Source organism: Coenobita brevimanus, chromosome 51, assembly GCF_032717465.1.
Source record: "Coenobita brevimanus isolate Jiangsu-jjx chromosome 51, ASM3271746v2, whole genome shotgun sequence".
Taxonomy (NCBI): domain Eukaryota; kingdom Metazoa; phylum Arthropoda; class Malacostraca; order Decapoda; family Coenobitidae; genus Coenobita; species Coenobita brevimanus.
Genome location: NC_137004.1, coordinates 2,824,407 through 2,850,784, shown reverse-complemented (window position 1 = coordinate 2,850,784; position 26,378 = coordinate 2,824,407). Strand labels below are relative to the sequence as shown.

Sequence of the window (26,378 nt, the reverse complement as noted above, 5' to 3'; positions counted from 1 at the left end):
CTGAGAATGCTCCTTCTTGTTAATCTTGTACCCCCACCGCATCAGCCATGTACGCGGGCGTTCTGACGGCTGTGTTGGCCATCCCGGCTTTCGAGCCGCCTGTGGACAGCCTGACGGATCTGCCGGCAGCCGCTAGAGACGGCTTCCTCATCGGCACACTTAAGGACTCCAGCACTGAGTTCCTGTTTAGGGTATGTATGGTCTGGTGGAACAGTATCTTTCTATATCTGTTTACTTATGTCTGTCTGTCTATAACTACCTATTTACCTGTCTGTCTGTGTCTGTCTGTCTACCTATCTATCTATCCAGCTATCTACCCATCTATCGATCCATCTATACATCTAATTATCTATCTATCTGTCTGTCTGTCTCCCTGTCTGTCTGTCTGTCTATCTATCTATCTCTTTGTCTATGTACCTATGCGGATGGGTTCCTTATCGGCACACAAAAGGAATTTACGACTCGATCCTGTTAGGGTCTGTATGCAATAAATCTGAGCTCACATGCATGGTGAGGTAATATCTATCTACCTGTTTATCTATCTGTCTAACCCGATTACATTTTTATGATTATTTTTGTCTACCTACCTACTGTATCCGTCTGAGCTCTTTTCTAATTAGTCAATCAATATATCTATACGTATTTCCTTAGATATCTATTCATATATCTGTTTTTGTCCATATGATTATATCTATCTGTTTATGCCGAAATGTCTATCTATCCATGTTTTTCTGTCTGCTATCTACTTATTTATCTGTCTCTCTGTCTGTCTGTCAGTATGAGTCTGTCTGGATAATATCTAAGTACTGTATCTGAGCTGTTTATCTCTCTGTCTATCTCGGTCACTTAATCTATCAGTCTGTCTACCGTATTTGCTTGTCCATAATCAACCAACCTACCTACCTACTTACTTACCAATCAATCAACCAACCAACAAGCCAATCAATCAATCAGCCAGCCAGCCAATCAATCAGTTAATCAGTCAATCAATCAGTCAGTCAGTCAATAAATTACTTAGTCAATCAATTTATTGCTAAACGCCTAATCCCAGAGTTCATCCAGGGTCACTGTTTATCTCCGTTTACTTTCATTGCATCGAAATGTCTAGTAACTCATTCGATTTCGCCAGGTTAGTAAAAAAATGCACACACACACACACACACACACACACACACACACACACACACACACACACACACACACACAACTTGAATACTATGCCATGGTTGCAAGAAATTCGATGCGCCCTTTTTATGAGGTAAAAATACGTCCCCATAATCACTAGAGTTTATTCACTTTAACTTGGCTCAGGTTTTCGTTCTTTAGTGCTTTATTTCTTGTAGCTCAGTGTCAGAAAAAGACAATACCGTGGCTCTACATCCTTCCTGTACCACCTCTTCGTGACTAGCATCATATCCTGGTGTTAATCTGCTGCTATAACTCAGCATTCAGGATGGAGGGATGATAATTTTGGACCAAGGTAAAGTGAACAGAGTATTGAAATTGACCTTCTAACCTGACTACACCTGGCCATCACCTGTGCTGAAAGGGTAATTTGCGTCTTTGTGGTGCAGCACGCGGACTCAGGTATCTATCGCGAGGTGTGGCAGCTTTTCCACCCCACCGACAGCCTCCTCCCCGACCCGGAACTGGGTTTTGATAAGGTAGGAACAGATCTCAGCATAAGTGCGGAAGAGTTTAGTTTCCCCTACTGGAAGAATAACTAAAAAAAAAAAAAAGTACAAAAGAAAGAAAATAGCAACAGAACTATTGGTCCTATTTAGGCTGTTTGTTATAGGTACGCTATAACTAAGGTACCTAGTCAATGAGTTAGGGGAAAAGATTAAAAAGCTGGTGGGCTCCTCCCAACCCACCACTCCCTCCAGTAAAAGCCGAGAGGAAAAAGTGAGAAACACCACAATGCAGTATATAAAAAGAAAACCGTCATGGAATACTGACTGGTATATAATTATTATCTCCGGACAATCACCATCGTATTAACGTTTTACTTATATAAAATGTTTCCATTAAGAAGTAATCATGGATATGGATCCAGGTGCTGCAGGAGAAGTTTGTGCTGATCAACTCCGAACTGAACGCCGAAATCCGCGCCACGGTGAGGGGGCGGGATCTGTACCACTTTGGGCGGGACACCTTCTACCCTCACGGCTACGGCATAGCTTGCACCACTGGGGCCCCCTTCAGGCCTAAGCTCGATAAGATGTAAGTCTCTCTCTCTCTCTCTCTCTCTCTCTCTCTCTCTCTCTCTGTTATTACTGTACTATCAACGCCTTTGCTGTTTTATTTCCTTGTTGACTGATTCAACCACGGTACCCCTCCCCCTTTTTTTTTTCTTACAACACAGCCAATTCTTTAACACCTTCACAGGCTTCATTCCTATGCCTCTTTTGGTTCGAACACACGTGCCCGCGAACATTGCTCAAAACATTGTTACAAACATGCTAGAATCTTGACGCTGAACATGCTAAAAACATGTCCACAGGAAAGCTTGACAAAGTTTGTGGCAACGGCTTCAGATGTTTGATGTTGACATGCAGTCTACATGGACACGTGTCTGTAGAAATGCTTCCCATTATGTCGGCAGGAGAGGTTCTACTGCTCGCGGCGGCTACCAGACGGTAGGAGTGATATAATTTTATTAACAGAAGCACCTGATCTCAAGGCCACTTCATGATGTTAATTACGGTGATCTCCACTCACCATCTGTGGTACTGAGCTGAACAGCTAACCAGCCACATTCAGGCTCGGTGCAGGAGATGTCCACACCATGGTTACCAACGTGTTGTGGATCAATGTTGCAAACTTGTGCGTGACAATGATGATTTGAATATGCACCGCAGTTCATGCCTTTCACAAACAATCACATTGCTCTTGCTTGCACTTACTTTTAAATTGCCTTCTTCAAGACTGCTTTTTTTTTTCTTCTTCTGTTATTTGCCTCTTTTAAACACGTAAAGCTATGTCTGAAGAATACGTATGCACTTCATTACACGTGCTGCGTCGTAATTCCTACATTTGTTTGTATTGTATTCATGTTAACGAAATCTTTGGAAGGTGAATTGCTTTTTACGCACTATATCACATTCCCAAACCTCATTCTGTAGATCTGACGCAAACTCTGAAGGCTGAATTGATTTATGGCAGAATAAAGTAGGCTTGTTTTAAATTCACGGTTGTTCACATCTAGCAATACTTAGTTATGAGAACACTTTGTGTGTTTTTTTTTCCCATGGTCACTGCATCGAATAATAGGGTACCTTTGTGTTTGAAAGTGGTAGCGATGAAGAAGTAATTTGTTTACCTGTGCTGAGAGAAACAAAAGATATATATTACTTTTTCTATAGCGGAAGTAGTGAATGGAGAGTCGATTTTGTTTTCACACACTGATATTTACTCTTAATTTACTTTGTGCTGATACCGAGCGCGAAGTGTGAAGCGTGAATGAATAATTTTTACCGACACCACAATACACGAGGATCAACAGAGGGGAAGAGCAGTAAAATCTGCTTTTAACGAATTTCAAATCCTTAAACTGTTCCCTGCTCCAGCCGGGATTCTAATCAGCGTCCACTGGATCAGCAGACAACACCTCAACCAACTCGGCCACCTCCTGCCCCTTACTAGTTTAATATTCTGTATGTTATTTATGTCGATTTAATATCAATACAGTTTGTCTTGCTGACATACAAGATGATATTAAGGTACTATAAAACAGAAGAAATAACCGCTGAGGAATAGGTACTACGAAATATATCAAGCCAATTAGATTTCTGCATGCAGCAAGATCGAACCATAGGTTGAGGGCACACAGAGTTGTTTTTTTCCAAGAAAATCAAAGGAAAACCAAGTCCAAGATCCACATATTTCGAGGGGCCAGTGCACATTGCGTTTAAAGGACTGGGGTCATGGGCAAGGGGAAATACAGACTGAGGAAGACAATTGCAAGGGCCCACCTGTTGCATACATGAATGACAAAGTATCGATTAGCTCTTTCACTGATTAGAGAGCCAAACAGAAAAGGGGTGAGAATGCGCTGCCAGAACGGTGCCGTAATGGAGGAATGCAAGCAGAAAGTTCTGAGTAGCAGTGGTCGTTTAAATGGCGATAGTAAAAAGATAAATATGCAAAGCTGTGACGAAGAGAGAGAGGCTGAAGGGAGTCAGTAAGGGGAGAGAATCTGGGGGGACGAAAAGCTTTTGACTACAACCTGTTTATAGGAGCTGTCTGTTGGGACCCCCGTAAACATGTGAATTATACTCTACACAAAGGTGAAAAAAAAAAAACTTGTACTAAGTCAACAGGTGTGGTGGGGTAAAGAGAGCGGAGAGTCGGCTTAGCACACCTAGTTTCTTGGATCTGCAAGTGAGGTAATATGATCTTGCTATGATAGATCCCGAGTAAAAAAAAACCCTTCGGATAATAGATGATGATGGACTGAACTGTATACCAATGAATACAAGGGATATTCCAGTGGAAAATTTTGGCTGGTCAAAAGCTGTAGGCAACGAGTTTTTTATGCATTTAAAGCAAAGTTTCTTTACCTCAGTGAAAAATGATAGTCAAATGAGAAACTAGGTGTGCCATAGCCTCATCCCGTGATCGCTGACGCAACTGCTGTGCTGAACGCTGAAAGAAGTGGGTGGAAATGTGAAGGGTGGTCATTAGCGTACGGATGGATAGTGCTCGATGTGCAGTTCAGAAGATCATTGATAAAAGGAAGGAAGACAGTTGGTGACATGACAGAACCCGGAGAACACAAGTGTTGATAGTTTTAGAGGAGGAAAAGGCCGTCAACAACAGCTGCTATAGAATGACCAGAAAGGAAGCTATAGATGAATGCACAGACAGTACTGAAACTGTAAAAGGGCAGTTTGGAAAAAAAAAATGTTCCAGACTTAGTAGAAAGCCTTTGAGATGTCAAGTGCAACGGCAAAGGTTTTGTCAAAGTCCCGACAAAGAGAATGACCTAGAATAAGAAAGGAAGGTAAGAAGATTGCCACTGGAGCGTCTCTGGCGGAACCCATACAGACAGTCGGAAAGTAGGTTATGAGAGGAAAGAGGCTTCAAGAAAGGAGTCAAAAACTTTTTGATCTGGAAGATATTAAAGACGTTGGGCGATAGTAAGAGGGTTGGGACAGGTCACCTCTTCCTCGGGACAAGCTGAGAGCAAACTTCTAGTAAGAAGGAAAAGTACAGGTTGACAGGCTATGGTGAAGGAGTTACAGTAGCTTAGCCAGAGTGTCAGCACAGAACAGTTTTGAGAACTACAGAAGGTATCCCTTCTTCTTGTTCTCCTCAGGCTGTCGTGGGTCACCGAGGCGGGTCTGATCAACTTCTGGGCCGAGGAGGAGATAGGGCGGGTGGCTGGCCAACGGGAGAGCAAAGGCGGGGGCGAAGGGAACAGAGGGGAGCCGGGATCCCTGACGATCGAGCACCTCCAGGTTATACAACTTATGTTTTGTATTTAAACCCTTGAACGAGGTTGCACAGAGTTTACCATATTTTTGTCACCCCAGACGATTCCACTCACCTTTGGACAGACTTTTCGAACTGGAAGAGCCGGAACGTGCATTCATTAACCACTTCACCACCAGGGTCTCATACAAGCTGAATAAAATTGCCTGTAGCTGCAGCCTCAGCTTTACCTGAAACGTGATTCTCGTGGACTGCAGACTTAAGCTGATCTGCAATTCACTATCCTCGTTTCAAGGGATAGGGAAGCAGCTGAGGGACGTTTGTGCAACCTGGCAGTTGAGCGACCTAGTTATACCAGTGCCACCACATGAAGGCGTCCCTCTCGAGCATCAGTAAGCGAGAATAAAACAATAAAACGTGGCATCGAACTGAAGGGGTTACATTCTTGAATCAGATAACAAGTTGTAGTTTATTCTTGCCACCTCTAGACTATTTTATTCATTTTCAGGGAGACTCTTGTATGGCCAGGGCCCCTAACTCTCGAACACCTGCAGGTCACATATTATATTCTTCATTTTGTATTCGACATCTCCACTCCGATGACGTATTTATTACATCTTATTCTTGCTACTGCCAAACAATTATTAATCCTGAGAAAGACCTCTAGTAGTGGAGGGGTTACTGAAGACTCTGTAACTCCTCTAGTTTGAAAAGTCTCTCCAGAGTCAAATACGCTAGTTTGGTGGAAGGATGGAAAGAAGGAATAATGAAGACCAGGCAATAAATGTTTGGTGGTTGGAATGAGAGAATACAGAACACAACATCGAAGCGAAGTAATTACACACTTTATTCATGTTATATCCAGAGAATTTTTGGAGAGCTACCATTTAGAGAAGAGTTCGTGAAGGCTGTGTCCCTGGAGTGAATAAAATCGTCTGGGGATCGCAAGAGTGAAATTAAAAGTACGTCATCGGATTGAAGAGAACGTCGTATTTTACTCTATCATTGCTATTTCTTATTCAACTTTAAACAAACCTTTTATAGTGCAAAGATTAGCAGCCTTCATTAACCTATCCATAACTATATGTCTGTCCATTTGCTAATTAAAATCGTCTGAAGTACCTTGATGAAAATTCTCCTTTTTCTGTGTTTTTCATTTCACTGTGTCTGAAGCCTTCTCAGTACATGGAAGATAATGGGGACTGGGTTAGATTGAGGACGATGATGATGATGACTATAGGGAGGGAAAACACAGACATCATCGTTTCCAGAGCCATATTCTAGGTGGTATAAGACCTTGTTGCTCTTCTTTAACGACTGATTTTTGCATAAAGCACCACAGCATTTTTATATCCTCTTTATACCGATACGGTAATGGAGAGGGGCGTCTTTGAGCGGTGGCAATGACATAGCTGGATGGCTCTGCAAACGTCCTTCAACTCTCTCCGTATCCCCTGAAAAGGGTATGGTGGATTGCAGGAAGACGGCAATATCAGCCTGGAGTCTACTGGGTTCACATTTCAGATGAACCTGGAGTTACAACTACTTTTAATACTGCTGATATAGACATAGTTTTCATCAGTAACATATAGGGACATTAACCCTATCATGGTAGGGACAACTCAGGTATATTATTCCGGCTAATGTTACATGATTTCAATCAGCTATGAGTGAGTACACGTACCTGGCAGTGTTAATTTTGTCACTGTTAACTCTTATGATGGTGACAACTCTATATTATTAATCTATTTATTTAGTACCAGCTAATGCGATATGCTTATATTTAGCTATGGATGAGTCACAGAAGCCGGAGAGTTGTGGTACAATAGGCGAAATATATCACTGAGGCAGAGGAGCTGTGTAAAGATCTGAAATAAACGCGAATACAGTATTAAAAGGTCATCATATTTTAACGATAAAGTATCTCCAGAAAAGTAACTGCTATTGCAGAATATTTTTGTCGCGTTAGTATTCACTTTCTTTTGATTGCAAAGCGTTTGGTTACGTTATGAGTTAAGATGAATATATAAAGAAGCAGTCTTATTGAAAATTTAAACCCTTTATCAGGTTTATATATATATATATATATATATATATATATATATATATATATATATATATATATATTAGTACTGACCACCACTAGTGAAATGGTCAATGACGGCTATATCAATTACTCAGGCTGGAAAAGTTCCTCCAAAGCTGAATAAAATCGTCTGGTGGCAGCAGTAATAGAACAATGAAGAGAAGTACATAAACTTAGAAGAGTTTCTAAACAAAGCCTTGCGTGTTATGTATGACAGGCTGCCTTCCTGATGCTGGTGTGTGGCGGTGGCCTGGGAATGGTGGTCTTCCTGCTAGAGTGGCTGCTGGGTTGCCTTAGGACACACCTCCTTCACCTCACACCTGGCAGCATCACTCCTCGTCACACCCCCATCGCTGTTCCCCCTCAAGTCTCGAATCGCCTTTCCTTCTCTCCTTTATATCGTAACATTCATCACTAACAGAAGTCCCTCTACCTTTCTCACACTTTCTCTCCTGACGTCTCGAGTCGTCTCTCCTCTCCTCTGTATCCCATCACTCTACATGAAGAAAACATTCCCTGTTCCTCACACTTTTGTTACTTTCTCTCCCCACGCCTTGAAGTGCCTCTCCTCTCCTTTCCTTTCTATCACTTCTCTAACCTCTCCTTCGTATCATCGCACGCCCTGTACGAGACTGCCACTCAGCAATGACCTGAAGAACTTGCCATCAAATCGCGAGGATGATGGGGACAGGAAGCGAATTTCAGAAACAAGAGACAATCCGTAACTGCTATTTCGATATTGTTTTTCTGTTTGGTATTTGTCAGACCCCCCCCCGTGCCATAATAAAGCCTTGTTCTAACTGCATGGGAGGCTTCGTAGCACCTCTTAATAAACTACTTATCATGCTTATTAGGTCCCCATACTATAATGCAGAGACCTACTGCACTCCTTCAGTTTTTATCTTTATTTTCTTCTTCTCTCCTTTTCTTTCTTTTTTCTTTCATTTTTAGACTTAGGCTGAAGGGATTTATGAGGTTAATGGTCAGACAGATATATGAGGTTCAAGGTCAAACACCACAAATACAAATATTGGGATACCATGTCACTGTATGTTCATTATTCATTATGGAAATTCGCGCTGAAATATGTCCGTGTACTGCAGGTGTGTGAAGATTCTGCAGTCCCACGGGAATGTTGGCAATCTTTTTACTTCTTAACATTCTCCATTATGTCGGGAATGTTGGCAATCATTTTACATCATAACATTCTCCTTTATGTTATTCATGTGGCTTTAACATCGGCATAGTTTAATAAATAAAATACAAGAGGATATTGCCGTGTAAAAAAGCAGAATAAATACGAAATCTCCCACAGTCACTCGGAATACGACTCATTATTGTCATGCAAATATTGAGAATATTTTGCAGTTCACCACTCCTGACCGATTAGTTTTTTTTTTTTTTTATGCTCTTGCTATTTTCCAGACGATTCTAGTCAGTTTAGAAGAGCACTGCGGTACTAAGAGGCTAAAGATGATATAACCCCTCCAGTTCGAAAAATCTCTCCTGAGCTGTAAATAAATAAAATAAATAAAAATACGTCACCTGACTGAAAGGACTAATGATGCTCTTCCTTATTTATAGAAAGCTGTTTCGGCGATATACTCGTAGCCTATCATACGTTGAATGTTGAAATGTATAAACTTAGGAAAATCTGCTTACCTTAATTTATTTAGGAAAATTAGTTCGCCAAATAATGAACTTCCCACTGCCTTCTGCTGGCTACTCTTCCAAAGCTGTGGGAGGCTTGGTACCGTATGTTTCTCGAACCACTGATTACAACCTTTGGTGTGATGTGTCAGGGAGGAAAAGAATGGATATGCCCGAAGTGTGAAGCAACGCAGTGGAATAGTAAGAGAACCGTTTGTCTTTGATTTTATGTACATTTGTATTTTCAAAGGTCATTTTACTCCTGAATAATAATTAATTAATCAATGTTTATTTATTTGACCCGTTCGTATACCTATGCCCTTAAGCTGTGAGAAGTAACGAGATAGGCCAAATTTATTTATATATAAAAAGAAAAAAATCCCGGTCGGATTTTGCTGTAAATAATAATACCTACAACCAGACGTTCTAATCCTGCAAGGGGTGGCTGTCTGTCTCTGAGTTACTTGTTTTGCGAGGAGGGGCACTAACCCTACGCCAACCATTGACACCAACCCACTTGTTGACACGTAGGGAAAACGTATGGGTTGGTTATATGGCTACCAAACAGTGCTGTAAATGGTTTCCTTGCTTACAGGAAATCCATTAGGCTTGTCACTCAGTGTAAAGCCACCTGAAAAGGAAGGAGTAATAAAAAGTGACAGGAAAGATGGGAGACATAAGAAAGAGGAGGGCAGACAGAAAACGAATGATAGGTGAAGGAAGAAGTAGGTATAGCACTACATCAAGCGAGTGGATGATGGTCGCCGCCACCTACTACTAAATATTATCTATCTATCTAACTATCTATTGCCAGACGCCTCAATCCCGTTTGGGGTGGCCACAAACAAATCGCCTCCAAGTCGTCCTGTCCCCCGCCATTTCACTGCCCTGCTCCCAACTCACACCCCCCTCTCTCATATACCTCTCCACCCCATCCCTCCATCTCATCCTCGGCCTCCCCCTCCCTCTTCCCCCCTCCACCTCACTCACATACACTCTCTTCGTCAGTCTTTCACCCTCCATCCTCTCCACATGGCCAAACCACCTCAGTGTGTTCCTCATAACGCTTCCTATCACATCCACATCCACACCACAACGCTCCTTTATATCCTCATTCGTCAGCCTGTCTCTCCACGTGACTCCACAGGCTCCTCTTAAATAACTCATTTCCACTGCTCTCACTCTTGACTTGTGTCCTTCCAACAATGTCCAAGCTTCACTTCCGTACGTCAGAGTTGGTATCACAATACTGTCATGTAGTAGCTTTTTCACTTCCATGCTCACTTCCCTGTTTCTTATCACTGCTTTCAAGGAACCAGCAACCTTTCTTCCCTGCTGTACCCTTTCAAGCACATCACCCTCCAAACCTCCATCCTTACTCATCACACTACCCAAATACTTAAACGTACTCACATTTTCCAATTCCTCACCATCCAACCTCGCTGTACATTCACTAACTTCACGTCTCTCAAAGACCATCACTTTACTCTTCCCTACATTCACCTTTAGATTCCGTTTCTTACACACTCTCTCAAACTCATCCACCAAGCCTTGCAGCTCCCCTTCGTCTTCAGTCAACAACACATTATCATCTGCAAACAACAGTACAGGGAGTTTCCAAACACTATCCTCTCTCACCAGGGCCACCCCAACATCCACTACCCTACCTTGTACCTCTTTTATTACCCCATCCATGTACAGATTGAACAACCATGGAGACATGACACATCCCTGTTTCAAACCAACTTTCAAAGAGAAAAATTCACTTAGTTCACCATCCACACGCACTGCAGCCTTCGCACCATCGTACATACTCTTCACAGCATTCAACAACTTCCCATCTACTCCATATATTCTTAACACTTTCCACAATCCTTGTCTATCCACCCTGCCATATGCTTTCTCCAAATCCATGAAAGCCGCATACAACTTCTTTCCCTTCTCTAGAAACTTTTCCACTAAAGATCTAAGAATGAATATCTGATCTACACAACCTCTTCCCTTCCTAAAGCCTCCCTGTTCTTCTCCAACTAATTTCTCTGTTCTTTCTCTAACTCTGTCAATAAGTATCCTACCATACACTTTTCCCATTATACTATACCATACACTTTTCCTATTATACACTTTTCCTATTATACTAAGAATATTATTATGGTGACCCTAAATAATAAAAGAACCTACCGTAAATTCACTTCCTTGTGATAAAGGTCGCAATAAAATATTCAGCATTGCCTACGAAAATTTTCAGTGAACTACAGCAAGCAACCTCTCATCTTTTAATATTAAATCATATTAAAATAAATGTTACTGTTTACCCTCCTCAATTTACGTTTTCTTTTAAAAGACGGATAAAGAGAAAACAGAATATGAACAGGTGGTCAAGGGAATTTCAGTGAGCCCAACATCTCATATTCAGTCATTATAATCTCTCTATTTGGTTCTCCTGAGTGTTGGATTTGGTCACTGGCTTGTAAGTTAAACACACACACACACACATTTGTGGATGACTGACGTGATTGATAACTTGCCACACAACCATCATGGCGGGGAAGACGATTGTTTGAATCCCTTCGATGGGTCACAAGCCAAAATTTTCTGACATCCTCTCCATTACTGTCCTTTTGCACTTCACTTTTTTTTGGTATGATTTTTGTTAAGTATGTTTCTTTTACATTAAGGAAGGAAGACTCGTGCGAAGTTAAATGGTGACATACAACAAGTAAATATTAGTACACAATAATACACACAGGCCAAGCTTTGACCTTACCCAGTGACCCTGATCTTATACAGGTATTCTTAAAATCGAACTCCTTCGATCTTGTCTTATCCTGGACCCTTTCACCAAGTTTGGTCTAAATCGGATAAACCATATTGAAGTTACAATGTGATCTAGACCTTTGGCCTATTGGTCTAAAAGGGAATAGGTCAATTCTACGGCTAACTCACAACGTGTTGGGTAGTCTGGTCCAAATTAGACAAAACTGATTTACTTATTTTGTTTCCATAGACACACGCGGGTCCTGTAACCTTGACCTTCGACTGACTGTTCTAAGAATCGACACCACTTGTTCATACTTTACCCTCAACCCTTCGTTCAAGGTTGGTTTAAACAGAATGAACACTTTCAAGTTAACCTTGCCTTGTGAACTGGCCTTTGAACTATTGTTTATAAATGCAATGAGTCAACCCCTTGGCTGATCCTCAGCCATTTTGCCAAACTTGCATCAAAACTGTTTAAGAAATCTAGTACGTAACATCTCGTTCCTCCACTTCCTTTCTTATATACTGTATTTATGTAGTCACTCAGTGAGGGACTATTATGCAGAGAGGCTTGTCATCTTCTAAAGACCGACTACCTTCATGCATAGCATACCTGAGTTTTCATTCTTACATTACGGTACCTACAGTTTGTACCCATCTACGAATGACCTTCAGCGACATCGTTCACCGCAGTGTTGGGATTTGTACTTACTGGTAAACAATAAATATGGATAATTAAAACCACATACAGTTATTTCACCTTGCATTTGCCTGTTCATGTTTCCTTGTCATATTCTACCCACACGTGCTTGGCTGTCTGTGATATCGTTGCCCAGGAGGGTTGTGACTATTCTGAATGATTACAAAAAGTGATTTCACAATACATTATGTAGCCACTGGTAGTTATGCAAGATCCATCCTCCATCGTTGTGCCCTTGAACATTTTTTACATTTTTTTTTTAAACACCATGAACAGGGGAATGTACCGCACTGGATTCATGTGTGGAAAAAGTGTTGTTCTGCTGGTCATGGTATGGGGTTTATGCCATTCCTGGACGTGGGATTCTGCGGGGAATGTACCCAGCCTAGCGTCTTTCATATTAATGCACAATGGCAGACAATAACATAGCTCTTTTTTAAGTCTAATAATTACGAAACTCTTAATATTCTGAAAAGTTTGTAGGTCTCCAAAGATTGCATACTTGGGCTTAGAAACTCATTGCTCACTGTTTCGTTATTTATCGTAAGGGAGTGCATCGATATTTATGTCAGCATTTTTGTGGTTGCGTCTTTAGCGGCGAAAGCGTGTAATCTTTTTTTTTTTTTTTTTCACTTGACCCTCCAATGTTTTCTGACGCAAGCCAAAGGAGAGGTTTTCAAAATGGCTCCTAACACATTTTTACAATAACGTCTATAGAACAGTGAAATATTACAAGAAATGATTTTGTTGGTCATTTTTTGTACTTTCTATATTGACTGATTTGGCTGTGACGTTTTTGGTGGCTGTGTGAGTGAAGATGAAAATATAACCTATAACTATCATCCTCTCTACTTACGCACCTCCATCCCTACCTACCTACTTCCCTCTCTGCTTACCTACTTTCCTCCTCACTTATCTACCCCTTAACTACATCCCTCCCTACCCTGCTTGTCTACTTCCCTCCCTGCTTACTTTTCTCTCTCCCTAATTACCTGTCTACCTCCCTTCTTAAATACCTACTTCCCTCCCTACTTATCTATTTATCCACTTCTCTCCCTACTCACCTACTTACCTCCCTACTCACCTACGTCCCTCTCTACCCACCTGCTTCTCTCCCTATTCACCAACTTCCCTTCCTACTTCCCTCCCGATGCACCAAATTCTGCATTTACAATACAATATTAAGTTGCCCATTTGGGTGTTTATGTATAATTATATTTTCTCCCACACGGCTCCAACTAGTGAAAATATTAAAGCAAAAATGAAATGAAAATGAAACTAAAATAAGAAATGGAAGAAACGGTATTAATTTTGACTGCTAAGGAGATCTGTTTACCCTTGAATCTGGCTAACCGTCGAATAATTTAGTGTGTATTTTATCCCTGCTGTTGCCAGACGATTTTCTTCGGTTTATAAAAAGACTTCTGGCGCTGAACCGATTACTGAAGGTCATATCTGATTCCTCCAATTTGCAGCGTCTCTAAAAATCTAAAAACAATCGCCAGGAAAGAGCAAGGATTAAAAAAATAAATAAATAAATCAAAACATTCTTGGACTGAATGGGACGGGACCTTTGACATGTAGAATTCTGCTACTTTACTTGCGTCTCCTTCTTCCCTGCTTTTTGTTTCACCTGTTTCACTTTCAACCTGTACTTAGCCCGCTCAGCTCGAAGACGTCCTTTTCGCTCTATTCTTTCTGGCCTCAGACGATTTTACTAAGCTAAGAAGATATCACTGAGAACGGAGAGACTGGATATAGCCTTCATTATCCTTTTCACTACGAGAGAGAGAGAGAGAGAGAGAGAGAGAGAGAGAACACTGTAATCTACGATGCTAACATCTTGCCATTGAAAGCCAAGCGGAGAGACAAAGGGAGGGGAGGGAAGGGACAGAAGGAGGGAGGGAGGGGTCAGAAGAGAGGAAGGGGACAGAAGGAGGGAGGGAGGGGAGAGATGGAGGGGGAGGGGAGAAGCAGGGCAGGAGGGAGGGGAGAGATGGAGGGAGGGGGACGGAAGGGATAGAGAGAGGGAGGGAGGAGACAGAAGTGCCCCAGGGACTTGGGTACGGGTGGCTGGAGGGGAGGGAGGAAGGGAGAGATGGAGGTAGGAGTTTGGAGGGAGGATGGGAAAAATGGAGGGTGGCGTTTGGAAGGGGGAAGGGAGAAAGAAGGGAAGGAGGGAGGGCCGAAGGAAGTGGAAAGGAGAGGAGGGAGGAGAAGAAAGGAATGATGACAGGAGAGAAGGAGAAGAGGGGAGGAGAGGAGAGAAGACGGGAGGGAAGAAGGCAGGATAGGAGGGAAAGAGGGAGGGAAGGTCTAGGGAAGAAGGGAATACAGGAGGGAATGGGTAGGGAAGAAGAGAGCACGGGAGGGAAGGAAGGAGGAAAGGAAGGAAGAGAGGAGGAAAGGAAGGTGAGAAGGGGGACAGGAGGGACAGAGGGAGGGTGGGAGATCAAGAGGGATGGAGGACAGGAAGGACAAACGACAGGACGCCGGGAGGGAGGACGGGAGGGAAGGAGAGAGGGAGGGAGGAAGGAAGGAGAGGAGGGTGGGAAGGAGGACAAGACGTAGGGAGGAAGGACAGGAGGGAGAGAGGAAGAGGGGACAGGAGGCAGGGAGAGAGGACACGAGGGAGGGAGAACAGGAGGGAGAACAGGAGGGAAACGAGATGGAGAAGGAAAAAAGGGAGAAAATGAGGGAAGGAAGAAGGGCAGGAGGGAGTAAATGGCGGGGAAGAGGAAGAAAGGACAACAAAACGATGGAATGAAATGACAGGAAAGGGAAATAGAATAAAGAAGGAAACGAAGGAAAAGTGAAAAGCGGAAGGGAGGAAGAGGGATGGGAAAAAGGATGGGGAGGAGGAAGGAAGAAGAAAGAGAACAAAAGGAGGATGTCAAACCGCACGAAAACAGACTAAAGGGGGAGGAGAAGGGCCTGATATGGAGAAGGAAGGAAGGAAGAGGGGAAGGAAGGAAGGAAGGAAGGAAGGAAGAAAGGAAGGTAGGAAGGAAGGAAGGATGGAAGGAAGGAAGAAAGGAAGGAAGGAAGGAAGGAGCACAATTCGTGGATAAAAAATGATAAGAAAGGGAAAGTAATTAGAAGTGACTGAGGAACTGAAGGGAGGGAGGAAGAGATGAGGCGAAGGAGAAATGTTGAGTCTGTTGCATCCTGTCCCGGCCCGTCTTACGAGTTATGGGTTATGAGTTTTGTATTATGGGTGAGGGAGCTTGTACCCACCGCCCTACCCTAGCCTATCCTACCTGCACCTTCATAACCAAGCCCTCTGACTCACCACCTTGCGCACACACACACACACACACACACACACACACCTGCTTCTCACTGGCTGCTTGCTTATTTACTCTCTGTGGGGATGTGGTCATCTTAGATTGTCTGTTAGCAAAGAGTCGTTTTCTCTCTCTCTCTCTCTCTCTTCTCTCTCTCTCTCTCTCTCTCTCTCTCCACGGTATACCTTTCTCCTGTGTTATCTGGGTCCTGGCATCTTTATCGCCCCATCTTTCAGCTCCCCTCATCATTTCTTTCTCCACGTCGCCCCTTTATCCACCCGACACTCCTCTTCCATTCCTCCTGACTCACATTTCACCCTTGTTTCACTCCACCGACTCTCTCTCTCTCTCTCTCTCTCTCTCTCCCCTACCGCCCTCCTCCTTTAAGTCACTCACTCATCTCCTTCCTCCTCATTTTTCTGCCTTTCCCACTCACTGTTTCTTCATTTCTCCCCCCCCCCTCTCTCTCTCTTCGCCTCACCTCTTCTCATTCTGTTTTCTGTCTACCACTCATCCCTTCCACCATCTCCCTCTCTTACTCATCCCTTCTACTTCTACCCTCAATTCCTCCTTCCCTACTCACACCTCTCACCCCCTCCTCCTTTCACCGTTCCTCTCGCCCACTCACTTTTCCCTAATTTTTCACCCCATCTCTGTCTCTGTCTGTCTGTCTACTCATGCTGCTCTTCATCCTGTCCATTCCTTCTCCACTCTTTTCTATCACACCTCCCTCATCCCACACTTCCCCTCTCTCTCATCTCTTCCTCCCACCTTCCCTATCACCCTACCCTCTCTCTCTCCATCCCTCTGTCCCTCCCTCCGTCCCCCCTGCAGGGATTGAACGAAGAAAGCAGCGTCGGGCAAGCAAAGTCAAGGGCAGCTGGATAGGGTTACACCTCCCCCGTATGCACGTCTGCGTTCAAGTCTGCGTTCATTCTGCTTAACATGGTCCACTGCTCCTCCTGTGATGGTCTGCCGTAGTTTGGGACGTGTGGGGGTGGTAGGGAGGTTAATGGGGGAGGAGAGAGCGGTGGAGGAGAGGTGGGATAGGGGAAGAGGAGAGGTAGACAGAGGGAAAGAGTGGGAGAGACTAGGAGACATGGAGTTAGTGTTTGTGGTTGGGGGTGTGGAAGGAGAGAGAGAGAGAGAGAGAGAGAGAGAGAGAGAGAGAGAGAGAGAGAGAGAGAGAGAGAGAGAGAGAGAGAGAGAGAGAGAGAGAGAGAGAGAGAATGAATGAGTTAGAGGCAGCTTTCTTTTTTTCTCTCTCAAAGAAAATCTAGGCCTATCTCTTGCCTTCCTACCATAACATTATCGCAGTATACACTCAACGGTGGATCCGAGACTCATTTTGGACGATCAGTGGTGAGACAAAGCATCGGCGTGTGTGTGTGTGTGTGTGTGTGTGTGTGTGTGTGTGTGTGTGTGTGTGTGTGTGTGTGTGTGTGTGTGTGTGTGTGTGTTATCGATTTCTATATCACCGTTTAGCTGCTGTTCAGTCTTTCTTGTCCGTCTGTCTGTCTGTCTATCTGTCTGTCTGTCTGTCTGTCTGTCTCTGTCTCTCTGTCTGTCTGTCTCTCTCTCTCTCAGTTCTGTGTTGTGGTGCGGGTGTTTATAGTGGGGTTGTGTTGTGGTGCGGGTGTTTATAGTGGGGTTGTGTTGTGGTGCGGGTGTTTATAGTGGGGTTGTGTTGTGGTGCGGGTGTTTATAGTGGGTTGTGTTGTGGTGCGGGTGTTTATAGTGGGGTTGTGTTGTGGTGCGGGTGTTTATGGGGGGGTTGTGTTGTGGTGTGGGTGTTTATAGTGGGGTTGTGTTGTGGTGCGGGTGTTTATAGTGGGTTGTGTTGCGGGCTGGGTGGGGGCATTGACCTCCTGACAGACCACACAGCCCCGGAGGCTCAAGCGGCGGGAGCGGATCTTTGCTGAGCACTCGGTGAACACTTGAACATTCGACGAACACTCCTGAGCACTCACTGAACAATTAGCATTCGTTGAACATCACCAATCACGCGCTGAACGTTCCCTAGCACTCATTAAACACTCTTGAACACTTGCTTGCACTCCTGAGCACTAGTTGAACACTCCTGAACACTCGCTGAGCCTATCTTTAGTCCTCGTTGAACCCTGCTGAGTCTGAGGGTCGGACTGTAAGTGGCTACAGGAAATTTCTTGACGTTTCTTTGTTAGTGATTAATTCTGCATATCATTATCTCAGTTTTACATCTTATTAATGCTAACCATATCAGTATTAAAACGATACCATTAACGCCCAAGATAATGTAAAGGTGTAATATGAAGAATAAATCGCGTAGGAAGAGGTGCTACGAAGCTTCCTGTTCCAAGCAAAATACGGGGCTGAGTGGTACAATCTTCTGGGGACTCCAGATTTTTGTACAGTCGCAGCCATAAGTCTCGTTTCATTACTTGGGTTTGGAACTTTTGAAACGAGATCCCAACCTTCTTGTTTTTCACTGTTGTTCATTTATTTTAACCTGGCAGTGATTTTCGTCCCTTTGTAGGTTATTTCATATAGTTCAGTAGCAGAAAAAACTGTTAAGACTCTACATCCTTCTCATAGCACTTCTTCGTGATTACCACCAAATTTTTGCGTTCATCTCTTGTTATAGCTCAGCATTCAGGACACACACACACACACACACACACACACACACACACACACACACAGAGAGGCGAATGAACGCTTATTTAAAGTGACGAGGAAATAATTAGTTTCGAAAAAGTGAGGAAAAACTATTGGACACTAGTGAACCAGTTTCTGTTCACCGTCGTCGCTGGTATGTTGGTGGTAGTTCAATTATACACATACATACATATATACATACATACATACATATATATATATATATATATATAGAGAGAGAGAGAGAGAGAGAGAGAGAGAGAGAGAGAGAGAGAGAGAGAGAGAGAGAGAGAGAGAGAGAGAGAGAGAGAGAGAGAGAGAGAGAGAGAGAGAGAGACTGCACGTGAGCAACGATGTTATTGTGAACTTCTGATTGCACGAGCATCGGTGTCATGGTGAACTGTTTCTTTGGACAGCATGAACAACAGCGTCATTGTGAACCGTTTCATTACACTGCACGAGCGGCGGTGTCATTGTGCACAGCTTGTTTAGACTACACGAGCAGGTGTCATTGCGAACTGTGTCTTTAGAGTGCACGAGCAAGTGTCACTGTGAGCTGTGCACGAGTAATGGAGTCACTGCGAAATGTTCTTCGAGTAATTTAGCAAAGGCTCGAATTACCACCTTAATACTGGACAGCAGCCTTCGTTCGGCATGAAACCCTGGCCACAACTTCCCTCCAACCGCAATGCCATATACTCGTACTTCTGAGGCTGAAATTTCTGAACAACAGGTAAACCTATAGATGCCACAGTCCACTTACGAGTTTCAGTTTGGCTACTCCCTTGAAGTCATGGGATTACATCCTGGCTGTGTCCTGGATGAACTCCACAAACTCCTCATTGAACAGTTAAATGGTAAAATCCATTCGCCTCTCCTGCCTCGTTTTTTATTGCTGGGGTCATGGATGCGTGAATTACGCAGTGGACAAAGGTGCATATTATCACCCACGGATGGATGACAATGTTTACCTCAGTCAACTACATCACATCCAAAGGTTTTTGAATCCAGCGACAAAACAGAGGAAGGAGATGGAACGGAATTTAGTACCTGACTGTTCCACCCCTTAACATTTCTTAAACCTAAATGCAGGGTTGCCAAAACGGGGGGGCATGCATGCCCTGGAGGTGCATGGAGTTTCAGCGAGGGGTGTACAGACGGTTCCTCGGATGTAATAGTATTTTATATTTTGCTGAACATGGCTTGATAGCATCTGATCATCTATAGATCTATATGTTATTTTATCATATTCTGCTTTTATTATGTGTGCCTTTGAATACGTACAGATTCTCTTACTCCATGAAAATACTGTTTGGTTCTACAAAAACAAAGTAAGATGTAAGTTCAATATGTTTTGGATGATATTTTTTTTTTATTAATAATGCTATGAGATGGGGTACACAGGATGGGATGCACTTGGTTTAGTGGTACACAAACTAATAAAGATCATATAACTCTGCTCCTATCTCGCAGACCTCTGTGGCCTCTCTCAACTCTATGATCCTCTTGGGACCATCCTTTTTCAACACAGGAGGGTATGGGTAGGCTGGGGAGAAAAGATAAACTGGGATGCAATCAGAGTGTAGATTGAGATAAGATGGTTTGGAGATATTATAGGCCACCAATAAATTTTGCAAAAAAGAAAGCCAACATTTCCAAGGGAATGCAAGATGGTCTCCACACAGATACAGTACACTGACATGCTTCTCTGCAAATTAATTACCAAGATGATTAATGAATGTTCAAAAACATAGGAGCTCAAATTGGTATGTTAAAATGGCCTGACGTTTGACTGTATAATTATCTTCCTTTGAAATGCCTTAAAAAAGAGAGAAAAAAAGGTGTCTGGCTCTACTGACTCAAGGAACAATGGGTGAAAAGCACATTGGTGAAAAAATCAAGGAATGGCACAGCTGAAGAAGCGTTTGGAAGAAAAAAAGAAAGAAAAAAGAGAAATACAGCAATTCCCCCAACTCTAGTGTGGAGGGGACAATAAACTGACAGACAGATAAGACAGGCAGAGACAGGATGATAGACAGTTAGACTGATAGGTTGATATATAGGCAGCTGGACAGTACAGTGGATAGATAGATACAATGATGGAGATAGATAAATAGGCTGACAGATACAGATTCACAGAGGCAAGCAGACAAATAGACAGGTAATTGAATCGCTATCAGCTCTCTGTGCTATCATCAAAACAGCAGGCCGGACAAAACCCAGGAACACACACACACACACACACACACACACACACACACACACACACACACACACACACACACACAGTCTGTCTATGTTTCTCGATCTGCCTGTCTTTGAATCTCTCTCTCTCTCTCTGTCTGTCTGTCTGTCTGTCTCTCTCTCTCTCTCTCTCTCTCTCTCTCTCTCTCTCTCTCTCTCAGCACCTAACGCCTAGTGGTTAATATGCAACAAGACAACGCACTCCTCAACCTGACGCGTCCCCGGGCAGCGTTTATGATACGTAGGGCTAATGAAAACAATGCCTTCTTCCCTCATTATCTTCTGCCTTCCTCCCTCAGTATCTTCTCTTCCTAGGGTGAAGTAAGGACCTGTTTTCAATTTTAGCATGAGACTTAACTGAAAAAAGCTATAAATCTGCTTGAGACTGAGTAGATAAATATAATTTGTTGTCTTCCTATGACTGGGGAGTGTGTATGCCTGTTTTTGGTCTGTCCTAAGGTAAAACTGGTGTTTCACTCTCTCTCTCTCTCTCTCTCTCTCTTTCTCTCTCTCTCCAAATCGAATCTCAAGAGGGGAAATGTTGCGGTTGACGAGGACGGTGGAGTGTCGCAAGATTCCTCCTCCATAGCAGCTTAATTAGGGGGTCTGCAGTCCGGATGTCGTGGGGGAGGAGGGCTAGGGTGAAAGGCAAACGAAAGTGAGAGTTAGGGAGTCGAAAGTGAGAGTCAGAAAGTTAAGAGTGAGAGTTAGATGGACGAAGAAGAGAGTTGGATAGCTGATAAGGAGAACTGGGTGGATTACACTGAGATTAAATTTCTCCAAAGGAAAAGTGTGGTTGCCGAAAGTGAAAGTTGGGTACTAGAAAGTGAAAGTTGGGTAGCAGAAAGGCAGAAGAAAGTGAGAGTTTAGTAGCAGAAATTGTGAATTTGGTAGGTAAATGTGAGGGTTCCAAGGACAGGCGAAAGTGAAACACAGGTAGTCGAGAATCAAGGCTAGGTAGTCATGCGTGAAAGTTAGGTGGAAAAATGAGGAAGCTGACATGAGTTAGGCAGATGAAAGTGAGTTAGGTAAAGTGAGGCATGGGTGGTGAAAGTGAGAGCTGGGTGGACAAGAGGGCAAGATTTTTAACTGGGAGTGAAAGCTAAGGGTTAGGATAGCCAAAAGGAACAGGTGATTGGACGAAAAAGAATACTGATTAATCGAAAGAGTTACGCAGCAGAGAGCGATAGTAATGATGATGAACGTTAGAATCAGGTAACCGAAGTGGAGGTAGGTTCTTGAAAGTTGAGAGTTGGGTTGTCTAAATCTGGTTAGGTGGGTGAGAGTGAGAGATAGTTCAGAGTGAGAGTTAGGTAGTCAAATGTGAGAGTCAGGTAGTCAAAAGTGAGTTAGGTAGATGAATGTGAGAGTTGGGTAATCAAAATTAGTGATCGACAGTGAAAGACAGGTAGCTGAAAGTGAAAGTCTGGTGGTCGAGAATTCGGTAGAGGAATGGGAGAGCTACATAACTGAAAAGGAGTTAGATGGCCAAGAGAAAGAATTTAGTAGTCGAAACTGAGAATATAAGTCAACACCGATGAAAAAGACAGATAGGGCAAGCGGAAAACTTGAGGGGTGGTTTAGGAGAAAATGAGCGAAGTCATGAATAAATTATAAGGCGTGTGGATGGCAGGTTTAATGAATTCAAGTAGTCTGCCATAGCAGTGTGCCATTTCTTTTACAATTATAGTTCTCTCGCCTTCTTCCACGTATTCGTCCTTTTGCAGCTTATTTCACGGGACTCAGTAAAAGAAAAAACAAAATTCTATGGCTCTACATCCTTTTCATAATAGTTCGTCGTGACTAGCATCACATTCCAGTGTTAATCTTTCGTTACAACTCGGCTTGCAAGATGGAGCGATGGCAATTTTAGGCAAGGTTGAAAGTAAAAAGATTAGAGTTCTGCAAATTATCACACGGGAATTCTAAAGCGTGATAAATGGGAGAATTACTAAGCCAAGAATATTTGCATTTAGAACTGACTGGCATAACCAGTATTTAAGGGTATGCTGAAAACATTTCAGCCAAGTTTTATATGATTATTTGATGAAATGATCTAGCACCATTTTCGGGGTGGGGTGGGGACATTTTGGTGGTGTCTGGCAGAGGGACCCCACCGCAAAAAATATTTACCTATGGTCATGCATGATGCATGGGGCTATTCAGAACATAAGCGACCAAGTTTCATATGGTTACTGAATGAACTAATCAAGCTCATTCTGAAGGGTGACCACCTTGATGGCGTCTGGCGGGAATACCTCAACACATGAAATGTCTGGCGATAGTTATTCATGATACATGGAGTTATGCCTTTGCAACAAGCTGATATGGTTACTGACGGAGGTGATCTAGCTCAGTTTTGGGGGGTGGCCCTGGCAGGGGGACCCCACCATAGAAAATGTCTAGAGATGGTTATTGATGATATATTGGGCCATGCTAAACATTTTGCACCAATTTTTATATGGCTAGTCAACGAGCTGATGTAGCTCGATTTTGGGAACCCTATTAATTGCGTCTGGCGGACCCCTCCCACCAATGGAAATGTCTGGCACTGCACCCCTGTTTCAAGGTTGCAGAGATGGTAGGCAGTGGGCATTATATAACAGGTACCTTCAAGTGGTTGACTTTTGGAATAATCTCTCCTATTTTGGGGGTACCCTTTCAGCACCTCTCATTAACCCACCCACCAGGGGACACCCGGAAGACCAGTTTCTTATACTGGGACCCATGGCAGACACCCCTGTACACTAAAATATGGGTTAACTTCTCAGCTTGGCTGACCCCTGGTATACATAACAGAGACTCAGCGAATTTCATACAACCACAACTTAGTATTTAAGGTGTGGGAGTGGCCCAGTTCTGTCAGGTGAAAAACACTACAACTGCGCATATGACGTGTAGATCTGGCTCAATGGTGGTAGGTTGACAGCTGTGAGGGTTTGAGCGATGGCTTTAACACCTTACATCTGATGACCTATTTGTTCACTTTATGTCCGCTGACTCCAAATGATTTTGTTTAGCTTGGGAGAGGCTTTCTGGGCCGGAAAGGCTAGCCAGAACCTTCATTATTTCCTCCGGTACGAGAAGTCTTTCCTAAGTTTGATAAAATTATCTGGAAGTAGCAAGCACAGACAAAAAATAAAAATGTCACCCGATTTAAGAGACTATGAATAAGACAGGTGCATTGATGACTTACACCCCCCCCCACACACACACACAGTGAAACATGTTTATTATGAGGATGGGAGCAAGTCTGAAAGAAAAGTTGTATCTTCCCAATAATTTATCCAGCGGAATAATCAGGGCACTCTGAAGCAAGACATACTGGAGTATTATAGTGGGACAGTTGAGACTGTGGGTGCACTAATAATCAATTAGTGAACGAAAAGACGAACATGTAAAATCTTACGAGTTCCCCTTTGTTGAAGTTATTTTACCCAGGAACAATGGAAATGCTACGTGTAACCGTACCTGAGAAAGGGCTAATAATAGAGGTGATGACATGGGATATTGAAGCGCATATATTTTACCCTAACGATGATCACAAACTCCTCTCAGCTCAGTTGATGGTCAAAGCTCGCTTTGACTTGCAGCCGGGGAGACATTCCTATCTCGTATCAAAGGCTCAACAAATTTCATGCAACTACAACTCAGTATTCGCTATTTGAGTGGCCCAATTTTGTCAGATAAAGACAAATGTGATGCTGACAAGCGTAGAGGTGCCCATATAGCGATACTGTTACCATGTCGTTAGTGCCGGGTGTCAAATGCACCATTTTCGCGGATGCACAAAGTACTCTTTGCACGAAAGTACCTTTTATCCCATCTCTGACCTCTGAACATATAATACTACATAGATGATTTCTTTTGACGGAATGAGGGGCACACTGATATCTGTTTAAGAAATGGCCACTTATTCATCAAAGAGAGTTACCTGTTTAATAGCATATACCCAAAGACCAGGAAGTGATACAGATTACTTTGTACATAAAGTAGCCCTACTTGTCCCTGCAGGAAACTGATGCATGTGACGTTGGAGTTGTGTGAGTGTGAGACTGTTTCGGTGGCGCGGCAGGCCGGGGCCAGCACCGCGCCAGCCCCACAACTGTACTGCTGGGTGAATAGGGACAAGTATGATCCCCCCTTGTCTCCTGTAACCCAGTAGTACATTTGGCCTCGTGAATATTCAAAGACAAGTGGGCTGTGTCATAGGGAAAGACTGGAACTAAGTGAATACTGAATGCTTAATGTGCCTCATGCAGTTGACAAGTTTCAATCTAGGCCTTCTTCTTTTTCAACACCCAGACGCCAGCACAAGCACCATTCCTAGCCCTCACACCCGACCTCTGTGTGTCATCGCCTGGCCTTGGAGTGTCGCATCTGGGCATGACTCTGGCATTCCGGAGCACAGGATGAGTTCACTTCAATAACAGCAACAGAAGACTTTGAAATCGAGAAAGTCACACAATAATGCCAGAGTGCGTAGGAGGTAATGAAAGCTGCAGTACAGTATAGCTAATTTATCGCTTGAATCCGAGCTGAAGGCAGTAGTTTCAAAACTTTTTGTCATGACGCCAACGTTTCGGCAATTGGCCATCTCATGATCCCTACCGCCACCCGACATGCTGTAGGCAATTTGACCAAAATAATATTACCTTTTTACTCGTCGTTATGTAAGTATTCTAGACCAGCTAACTCCTAATCGTATATTTAAATGGTTAGTACCTTCTGGGCAAATATATCCACAAGGCAATTTTATTTTAGCATATCAGTGGTGCCGCTGCGATATATCTATTTTATCCTGGTTAAGGGTGGCGACCATCAACACTTAATGTAGTCCTGCCTACTTTTACGTTCGCCTTTATCATTATTTGTCGATGTCTGCCCTTCTCTCTTCCTATTTCTCCCATCCTTCCTGTAGCTTTTTTTTATTATTCTTCTCCCCATTTCCGGTGGCTTTACACCGACTGACTAACCTAATGGTTTCCTAATTTACAGGAAACCATTTTACAACACTGGGTGGTAACCATATAAACAAATATCGGGGTGATGTGGAGCTTACTGTGGTGCCCCTGTCAACTGGGTAAAGTCTCAAACGCCATGTCCACTCAGGAAACAAAGCTCCACATTCATCTCCGCGCCTCGCTGTGGCTTGGCGTTGTCTGCCGCAAGAAAACATCGGTTCAATGACGGGACGGGCCCTGTATGGGGAGTTGCTTGCCCGTGGTTGATGGGACCACTCAGCAAAACAGACCGGGGTTACTCAACATTAAAAACAAAAACAACAGCGAACGCCGGACGATTTAATTCTCTATTGTGAAACCTCATGAGGTCGTGGGGTTGAATATAATCGGTGATGAAAAAAAGACACAAAACAACATACACACTTCACCCTGTTCAGACATCATCCCTGACTCGACCTTCACCATTCGCCGAACACCGAGACTTCGACCGAGGGCTTACGAAACGCGTGGCACCAATTTCCTGTCGGTGCCGTAATGAGCGCTGGCGGACAGGTGGATTATTATTAGGTAAACAATGACCTACCTTCGCCCTCACGCCACCCTCTCCCAGCCTC

The 26,378-nt window shown here is 43.4% G+C and overlaps 1 protein-coding gene across 1 annotated transcript in view; it reads left to right on the top strand.

Annotated features, from left to right (window-relative positions):
- LOC145400284 (putative glutamate receptor) overlaps positions 1-25,216 on the top strand; it is a 43,370-nt gene extending 18,154 nt beyond the window's left edge. Inside the window, exons 10-17 of the mRNA XM_080272843.1 lie at positions 46-191; positions 1,575-1,664; positions 2,057-2,223; positions 5,321-5,462; positions 7,740-7,889; positions 20,030-20,091; positions 24,815-24,953; positions 25,106-25,216. Coding sequence (XP_080128969.1) covers positions 46-191; positions 1,575-1,664; positions 2,057-2,223; positions 5,321-5,462; positions 7,740-7,889; positions 20,030-20,091; positions 24,815-24,953; positions 25,106-25,216 — 1,007 coding nt within the window. The remainder of the gene's footprint in view (positions 1-45; positions 192-1,574; positions 1,665-2,056; positions 2,224-5,320; positions 5,463-7,739; positions 7,890-20,029; positions 20,092-24,814; positions 24,954-25,105) is intronic.
- The last annotated feature ends 1,162 nt before the right edge of the window (positions 25,217-26,378 follow it).